Raw genomic sequence first — 9,908 nt, forward strand, 5'->3', positions numbered from 1 at the left:
ATGTTGCCATAATATCTGAAGACATTACAATGTATGACAAGAATTTCATGCCACTATATTCCTCTACAAAGTCACCTTCCCCTTTATGAATGTTGCTTATGAAAATGAAAGCTTTTAATATCTGTGACATGCCAGCTAAAATATTTTCTTCGATTCACACCATTTAGTGTCTGAGGGGCATTTTCTCTCTTATGTAATAGCAGTCATCTTTGCAGTGAACAAAAGGTGTGAAACTGAAAACAGTGCAACCTGATAATTTTGTTTGTTGAGAAGAACTATACACCAACAATACAAGGCTGAAAGACAGTCATGGTGGCTTTTGTTATGTTCCGAATGCTGAGCTAGTTTCAGTGTCACTGACATGTACCCTAGGTCAAAGTTGGAAAAAAGTAGTTCGGGTTTGTTGTTGACAGTCTGGTTGTGTTGGTCGTTAGGTGGGAACGCGATACGCCCCCTTCCAAGGTTGTTTTTGTTGACGGTCTGTCTGAAAATTGATTGGAACTGGCCCTGAAAAATTGATTGCATGTTTTTAATGGAGTACATTCTTTGGAAAATTACAGTGAGGCATAAGCGGGTGGGGTTACGACAATAATTTGATAATTTCTAAAGCATACGATAAATTCTTAGTGATTGAAATAAATTCAGTTGTATTTTATGCTACCAAGTTTCAAGATTGAAAAGCAATGGCATCTTTTTCCAACATATTGTAATAAAACAAGTGACTTCGCCAAGCAGGTGCAACGGCCATCTCATAACTATATTCTATTATTGATTGGATCGATGGCGGTGAATTTGTGTGACGCACATGGTTGTCATGGCAACAGCAAGCGACATACCACCTGCATGAGTCATTGCTGACATTTCCTCAAAAGGTCAGGTTAAGGTCGTGCAGGTACGCTGCACAGGTGTATGGACCAGGTGTCAATAACAAAGTCTGCTGTATAGTCTGTACAAAGTGCAGAGTTTTAGACTGTCAAAAGTCCATTTTAGAAGATTTGAGGGTCACAAAATTATGATGGATATGTTCTGATGAAATGGATGGAATTGTCTGTCCATGAAGAGAGATTTGATGCTGTTTGAATGAATTTAAAACCCCAAAACCCGTGCAGAAATCACTCTTATAAACTCATCCTTTTATGGACTTTCAAAGTCGACGGATTTGATTGATGAAATGCCTTTGTAAGACAAACTCTTCCTCCTTTCCTTGCATTACAAGCAAGAATTGGTCAAATAAAACTACATGACACATTTTCTTTTATTTTCACAGAAAGCAGAAGTACGTATTTATGTTTCAAATTTGATTCAGAGAAAAGAGGAACTCCTGTGTTAGTTTTCTGGTCACACTTCCTTAACAAGTGCTCTCCCACAGAGATTTTATGTACAGGTGTCTGTTGAATTTACATGGTTCACAGAACAATTATTAGTGTGTGGGAGAGACAAGTTTGCTTTGTAAATGGGAACATTGTAGGTGTTCACCTGTCCATAACTTACTTCCTCAATTAGTAGTCTATGTGGTGTTCTTAAGGAAGTCTTGAGATCTTGTTCTACTTTCAAGTACCTGCCGACAGAAAGATTAGGTTGGTAACAGTAGATGAAATTTCCTCGTTCCAAACTTTGTCCACCTTTGAAAAGGGGGAAAGTTTTGTTTCACACCCACCTGAAGATTGAGTTGGTAACAGGAGACAAAAGTTCCTCATTCCAATCTTTATCCTTGTAGGAAAGTACCTGGCTTGTTGCATCAAATTTTATACCCCAATGAATCACAAAACAATGCATATGTTAGGACTAAATATGATTTTTTCAACTGCATAGCAACTATTTTGCTTCCAAAACTAAATTCTTATTTCAAGTCTGGTTTATTCAAATATTGAGGAAAAGAACCCCTAAATGTTTCTGTTAGGATATTGCCTCTAAAGCACACTGTTTTTCAAAACTTCTTTCTTCTATTATAACATTAGCATGTAATGAAAGCTTTAAGGAAAGAAAGGCCACACACTTTCTGTCAGGGAAATTATGTTGTATCTAAAACACAGCTGGCATTTGTAACAAGTCACCAGATGGTTTCTGTATGACAAGGCTAAAGCTATGACAGGGATGCAGACCCTGGGGGTATGGGATATATACAGGGGGACACGCTGAGAGTTTGGAAGTCCTCAAATAATTTACGGTTCTTAAAAGGCCTGGCAGGGGCTGACAAATCGCATATGGTGCTAAAAAATAGTCTATGATCTCATAGTGTTGAGGGAGTGGTATTAGTTCTGTTTTGGGTCTTAGTCAAGCAGAAAAGTATCTCATTCTGCTGTTTAAACAGAAGAGGAAGTATGATATTAAGTGTTTTTTCATGGTACATATTAGTATGGTTATTTTTTATTACGGAGTAATTTGGAACCAGAAATTATTGTATAGAGCCATTTGGTAAATATGACAAACTTTTTCATCATTTGAGTGCAGCAATGTATTACTTTTTTTACTTACATGTAATTCAATGTATAGGAATTTGTATATTTCCAGAATTAGTGTAGCACTACCAGTACATAATTTTCAATCAGTTAAACATAGTTTAAAGTTGGACTAGTTGAAAACACCCAAATTTCAGGCTACATTTTGTAGCAGGTGCATCCTGTAGATGTGACAGGTGCACCTGCAGTACCGATATAGGGGGCACTGCTGCACTGCCTACTCTGTGGCCCTGACCCAAGGCTGACCTCAATATCTGTTTACTTTAGCAGAGCATTGGAGTAAACAGCTTATAAGTCAAGCAGAAACTTGGCAAACTGGTGTAAACGATAGTGTACACTTAGACAAAGGGTACTTGAGGTGTATTTTCATACAGTTTGGCAGTTTTAGTGACAAACAATGTAATTTAGGGCTGGTAAAGTTGGTACTTTGGCCTATCAGTATAAAGCTTGAGAGGGAGAATGGTGGAGGGGGAGTTTTCAAGGTCATGCTTACCCTCTGCATTGATTGTTGTATGAAGTGGCATTGTTTTGGCTTACAAATGAAGATTGGAGACAATCACAAATCGTGAATCCTTCTTATAAATATTGGTTTTATTTTTGACATTTTTGTGCTCTCCACTTAAAATTTATGACACCCTGATTATACATTTCCAAGATATTACTAATTTACTACAAAATCATTTCAAATGCAAACACTGCAAAAAAACTCATTTTCTCTACCACCACAATGTGAAAACTGCCACAAAAGTAAATCTGTTGCAGCAGTATGGTGTAAAATTCCAGGCAGGTAACATGCGCCTGCAGGGGTCTATCAGTGTAAAGCTTGAGAGGTGATACTGAGAGGGGAGTGAGTTTTCAAGGCCATGTAAGCACTCTGTAAACACTGTGCTCAGTGCAGTGTGACATGTTTACAATACCTGTAGAGCGTGGAGTGCTGCAGTTTGCACAGTCATCACTAGGAGGCAGTGCTGCACTGAGCAACTTGTTGCTGCACCTATAGCCATATAGTAGCTCTCATGCATTTGTAAACTCCACATGTATATGGGATCGTCAGAAATACTGAAACTCCAACAGACAAGCCCCCACAATACTTCACTCCCCAAAGTATTTACTGGAAGAGTTGAACAGATTTCATATGGTTCTCATAGACATGTATATACGCCAGGTTAAAAAGTTAAAGTCCTTCTCACACCAAATGGTACATCAGATGGCACCCATCTCCATTGCTGAAGCCCTGGGCCACACAACTTAGTGAAATCACTACAGCATGGGGCTAGTCCACTGGTAGTGGTGTGTGTTCAACTACCATACTCTAACCTAAATGCTGAGTGCAAGACAGACAGAGCAGAGTATCATTTTAAGTATTTAGCATGACTTGGCTGAGGTGATCAAACTCATAACCTACATGTACTAACTACAAGGCAAACACTTAACCAACAGGGCCAGTGTGAAATCAAACATATGTCCCACATAGTAATACCAGCATGTCTTCCTCTTGCCTCTATTCCAGCATCACCAGAGGTCATCTACACAGAAGTGACAAAAGACAAGAAGGACAAGAAAGATAAGAAAGATAAGAAGAAACCCACACCAGCCAAGAAACCTGCCGTAGCTAAGAAACCTGTGCAGAGTGAGGAGAGACTTTACGATGATGTACCAGGAGGTAGTTTTCTCTTTATTCATTTTTTGGCTACAAAATCTTGAACACAATTGCATGCTTTTCCTTGTATTTTCTTTAGCCTTACTTACAGCCATTTTAATGCAATGTGTAATGTACTAGTTACCTTACCTTAGACCTTAGATCCTCCTACAAATGTTAGAAAAGAGCTGGCAATGGAATGTAGAACTAAAGACTGACATATCAGGGAGTCATATGCTTTAGTTCAACTCAGCCTGTCATGTATGACTAGTCTTTCATTGAATGTATAGACATGACACCCAAAGTTTAAAACCAGGATTTTTGAAGCCCCAGACCCTAGGTAAGACCTCCAAAGCTCTGGAAAGACCAAATCGTAAAAGACACTTGATGAAGGTAGCTGAAGCTATAGGGTACAGGACTTTACATTACTTCATGGTGGAACCTCAAAAAGAGGAGCTAGTAGGGGCCAGTCCTTGGCCTAGGCACTTAGGCAGTAGGTAGGCATGGAAAAGTTTCAGGTGTGCTAATCCTACCTGTTACCTGTTTCAGGTGCTGCAGCTGCACCTGCTGATGATGAGAATCCATATGAGAACCCTCAGGTGAGTCCAGTCACTTGACACCTTTTTCTTTTGAGGTTTTAGTTATTGTGGACAGTACACCTATTGTCAGACTGTCACTGTGGTCATGAAGTTCATCTGAGTATTGTACTAGTCATTCTGATGATTTTGTAATGACTCCCTTGGAAATTAGTACAACTGAATGGACAACCCAAAGATCCATAAATGAATAGAGAATTGTAAAGCTGCAGTAAGCAAACAACAGCATCATTTTGTTTTATTCACATTATGTCATGTTTCAGATTGAATCAGAACTTTTAATTTGTAACATTCAAATTCTTTGCACCTCAAATCTACATGCAAGTTATAGTGCAAATGACTCAGTCTGTTTTAACTATTTCCTTATATTCCTGGAATTATTCCTGGAAAAATCTAACTTGAAAATAAATAAAGCAAAAATTTATTATCTCATCAAAAGCTGCTATGTATCATTTACAAAATTTTGTTTCTTTTGTTTTGTTTTTCTCTACAGGAGTCGATGCCAGAGAAGAAGAAGAATCCACAGGGGCTAATTTATGCCGAGCTCAGCGACTTCCAGGTGAAACCACCGCCCAAGAAGCCCCCCAAGCCTGTACCGCCCAAACCTCGGTACGAGGACGAACCGACAGAGTACGCCTCGATAAACTGGAACGCTTCGAGAAGGCGGGCTCAGGAACAGTCTCAGAGTGGGAGTACGACGGACGATGAAACTCCGGTCACCATGATATAATAACTTCTTCCCCAGGGCCAACGCACAGACTGAATTGACAATATCTACATGTATATTAGGTTCTCAATGTGATATAGTAGCCTCTACCCTGGGCTGATATGCAGGCTGACTTGGCAATATAGGTTCTCAATTTGTATTACTGATACTCACAAATATGCATGTATCTATGGTCGGATGTCAAGTACAGTCAAACCTTGTCCTTATTAAGTGACCCTCTGTCTACTGTGGGTCAGTACAACGGATGATGAAACTCCTGTCACCATGATATATATTAGTAGCCTCTACCCTGGGCAGGCATACATGCATGTACAGACTGAATTGACAATATGGGTTCTCCATTGTTTTGTAATACTGGTACTAAGAAATGTGCATGTATGCATGGTCAGATGTCAGGTACAGTCAAATCTGGTCCTTAAGTGACCCTCTGCCTACTGTGACCATTGAGTGGTAGAATACTATAGACAGTGAGGTTTGACTGTGCCTGAAACTAACAATGCATGCTTGCCCATTGATGAAGAATTACAAATGTACCAGTCATCATCAAATGATCTCCTGGATGGAATGTACAAATATCGAGAATTTGCTGGTTTGAGGGTTACATGACATGACATCAATTGTGTGTCACAAATCCAAAGTGCCTGTAACTTAATGTCTGCAAATAATGTAGCAGATCCACATGCAATGGCTGGTTCCAATTGCAGTCTACTATATTACAGGTAACCCAGACTGAAAATGTTTCTTGTGTAGCTTGTGCCTAGATTTAATCCTCTAACACGAGCTTACATGAAGGACTTAGCAGAAGAAGGCAATGGAAGAAGGCAATGTGCTACAGTTGCATAGAGGACAGAGTGTGAAGTTTCATACAGTATTCCATTTAAAAAAGTGTGCTTTAACAAATCAATTGTTGACATAGCATAAGGTAAATGACCAAATGCATACATATGACAATATATAAGTATGCAAACTTTACAAAGTAATGTACTACCAGTAGGTATACAATGTACATGCACATGTATGTTTTTATATTACAGACCCATGGTCTTGTGCTACATGTGTGTATTAGAAGATAAAAGTGCTTTCTTTTTTTACTATTTCAAAGTGCCATACAACTTTTTTATTCATAAAATATGCAAACTAGAGCATAGCTCATGTAGTGTAGCCAAGGAGAGTATTTCACATTTAAGCTTGCTTAGCAATGCAAAAATTCATTTTTTACAAGTGTGCCATCAATGTATATAAAATATGAATAATTTTATAACTATCCTGAATTTTACATTCCCTAAAAGGTATCTTTTATAACCTTTTTTACCTGATCGATTTTGACAATCTTTGAGAGATTCTATTTTCTTGACAATCAATTTTACTTAAGCTTTGCTGTGTGTTGCAGTGCTTTTTAGCATACTACAAAGTGCTTACATAAAGACAGTAATAAAAAATACTATATAATATGCCTACCACCACATTCCTTAATCAAAATGAATGGATTTTTATAGCATTGAAGATATACGTATCGCCAGGTCAAATGCAAAGCATATTTACAAGAACAATTGTGCCACCGTAAGGCTATTTTATGAAATTCATTATAAATTATTCTGATCTTGACAAATTTGAAGGATACGTAAAACCGGCAAAGCCTACTAATACATATACTTGTAGCTTGCAGAAAATGTCAACAATCAACTCGAATGAATCTGGTCTTGCAAAGCATATATATAAACATGCTGCAGGACATCAGCAAAAATATGCACATTTACCAGAGTACTGTTGCTCCAGTGTAAGTAACATTTTAAGGCTATATATTAAGACATTCCTGTTCCTTTTTGTACATTCCTCTACAAAGAAACTCTATTATATGCATTATATAGGAATTGCATTTAAAATGTGTCAATTGTACTTTCAAATTATTACAAATCATCGCCTTACACTGTATGCAGTTATTATACAGTGTCAATCAACTTTGTATGATCATGTCATATACTAACAATTTTGCTGCCATCATGAAAAGTGAATTATTTGCCAAATAGCAATAATTACTCAAGCAACTGGATATGATTTTGAAAATGGTCCAAATTGGCTAAAAATTTATCTGTTGTCTAAAATCATATCCAGTTGCTTGAGTGATTCCTGATTGGCGTATCTTTTGACCTGAATGTCTAACCTTCATTAACAGAAGAGAATTATGTTATACTCAGTGAAAATCACATAATTTTGTACTTGATTGACAACTATCACTTTTCCAAAAACGTTTATTGACAGCTCATTTATCAAAGCTGATAAATAGTTTTTGTTTTGATGAAGTTTTATAGATTTTATACTTTTGAAAGAGTGAATCAAAGTAATGTGGAATTTGCTATACTTAAGAACAATGTCTAACTCTATATTTGCTACTAATGATTTTAAATTGTAACTGCCGCAAGCACATGTTAGCCAAATGCGATGATATTTTTGCAGCAGAATATAGATACATGTATGCAGGGACCAACATGTATTAACTTGAAGAATGTGAATGAATTGTGAATTTTGCAATTTTATAAGGTAACATAAATATTGTTGCAGAAAATCCTTTGTCTTGTGTATTCATTGGTTTATTTCAACTCATTGAAAGAATTTTTGGTCACAGAAATGGGCAGCTAGGAAAACGTGAGGATAGTCCCCTAATATCTGCTTGGAGATGAAATTGTAGCTATATAAAGCCGGCAATGTTATCTATTTGACGTCAAAAATGTTGAGTTTTGACGGGGAAAACTATTACTATATTTCTAATATCCCTTTAATAAAAACTTACACCCACCACCCCTTGAAATGCTTGGACTAATCCGGGCCCCATATATTTAGATATGTTTGGAAGATTCCATGGAAAGAGCATAGGGTGGTTGAAAAAATAGGCTTTTTGGGGCGTAAATAAAAATAAGTTTTGTATTGGTTTGAATGACACGTTTTGGTACGAAAAGAATTCTTCATGCGCTAGAATTAATAAGAAATATTTTGATACAGTTCTCCACCCCTCGATGCTTTTGGTTTCGCCCTACAAATGTGACGCAACACCTGTTGTTATCACCATGACGACACATCCCGTAACCAGCTGATCGAACAAAACAAATAGAGCGTCACCATAAAGCAAACGCTACACTGTATTTACCCTCACACCGATACATTATTTACCCTCACATTAACCTTGTTCGTTATGTGCTAGGCGACGATGCTATTTAGGCACATCAAAGGCTTTTAATTCAGCGGCAAAAAATCCTTCCCCACAAATTGTGGATGGTAAAATCTACAACATGGTAGAGTCACAATTATAGCTTGGGTGTGATATTATGTGGTGTGATGTTATACTTTTACTCTGGGGGTTTTGCTGACGTACTGACCTTATTTAATTTATGAAACATGAGTTTAACATAACAACTTTTTACTTAAATTAATTTTATTGGGAAAATTGACCTTACATGACGTTTTAATCTTTACATTTGCGAACGGTTTTGTGCCGACATTAAAGCGGTTAAACGTTACAACGTTAATGTTTTTATGATTGCAATAGATGATCTATTATGTAGTTGTATCAAATTCATCAACATTTCGTATTCTATAAAAAACATTTATCCTTGAGATGACAGATCAGTGACATTAGATATCGAGCGGCTATTTTGAGTGTCGCTCCTAAGCCAATCCGTGTTAGTATAGTGGTGAGTATCCCCGCCTGTCACGCGGGAGACCGGGGTTCGATTCCCCGACACGGAGAGCTGAGTTTTTTCTTGAATTTCTTTTTCTCTTCTCCTTTTTCTTTTTCTTCTTTCTTTTCCTTTTTTTCTTCTTCAGTTCCCTTCTTCCTTCATTGTCCTTTATTGTCGTCCTTCTCTTTGATTAGCTCTTTCAGACTTTTTTTTATTCTCATTATTCTTGCTTCCTTGTTTATTAGTATGATCTGTCATTTATACCGTCAGTACAGGTCGCGTTTTTAAAAGCGATTTTACGAATGGCCTGGGTTTTTTTTAAATCTTGTTAAACAGTGCATGAAATAACTGGTTCTTCCTACTTTTTTTTCTAACTGCCAAAAATATTGTATCGTAAACAAGTTATATTTCACACCTGTCGACAATTTAGCCGCATAATAGATAGAGCTTTAGTGTGTATACAATTGTAATGCAAGGCAAATTGAAAAAAATCTAATTCATTTTAAGAACTAACCTACTTTATTTATGACAGTTAAAACCATCTAACTATATATATATATATATATATATATATATACTCTAAAGCATAGCAAATGGCATAATTAAGCTTCAAATTAAACTAATAAACAAGGTTCAAGCAAAATATTTCAATCTCGCAGACTGTCAGCGCCCTCTTGCGGAACCTATACAAACTGCACCACAGAAGCACACAAAACATTACTTACTTACGGAGTAACATTACGGAGACGCTAAAACATACATTCGTTTAAGAAATCCGTTAAAACTACGGTTTTATCGACTTATAGGGCTTAT

General features: G+C 37.1%; 1 protein-coding gene and 1 non-coding gene across 2 annotated transcripts in view; both read left to right on the forward strand.

The window, feature by feature from the left end:
* The window catches only part of LOC118404308 (titin-like), a 30,491-nt gene extending 25,035 nt beyond the window's left edge, over positions 1–5,456 (forward strand). Inside the window, exons 17-19 of the mRNA XM_035803376.1 lie at positions 3,970–4,122; positions 4,648–4,697; positions 5,188–5,456. Coding sequence (XP_035659269.1) covers positions 3,970–4,122; positions 4,648–4,697; positions 5,188–5,424 — 440 coding nt within the window. The 3' untranslated portion in view covers positions 5,425–5,456. The remainder of the gene's footprint in view (positions 1–3,969; positions 4,123–4,647; positions 4,698–5,187) is intronic.
* Positions 5,457–9,090: 3,634 nt separating this feature from the next.
* Trnad-guc lies at positions 9,091–9,162 on the forward strand. The gene has a single exon. It is a non-coding gene; the product is annotated as a tRNA-Asp (tRNA).
* Positions 9,163–9,908: the final 746 nt, after the last annotated feature.

This window comes from Branchiostoma floridae, chromosome 17, assembly GCF_000003815.2.
Source record: "Branchiostoma floridae strain S238N-H82 chromosome 17, Bfl_VNyyK, whole genome shotgun sequence".
NCBI classification, from domain to species: domain Eukaryota; kingdom Metazoa; phylum Chordata; class Leptocardii; order Amphioxiformes; family Branchiostomatidae; genus Branchiostoma; species Branchiostoma floridae.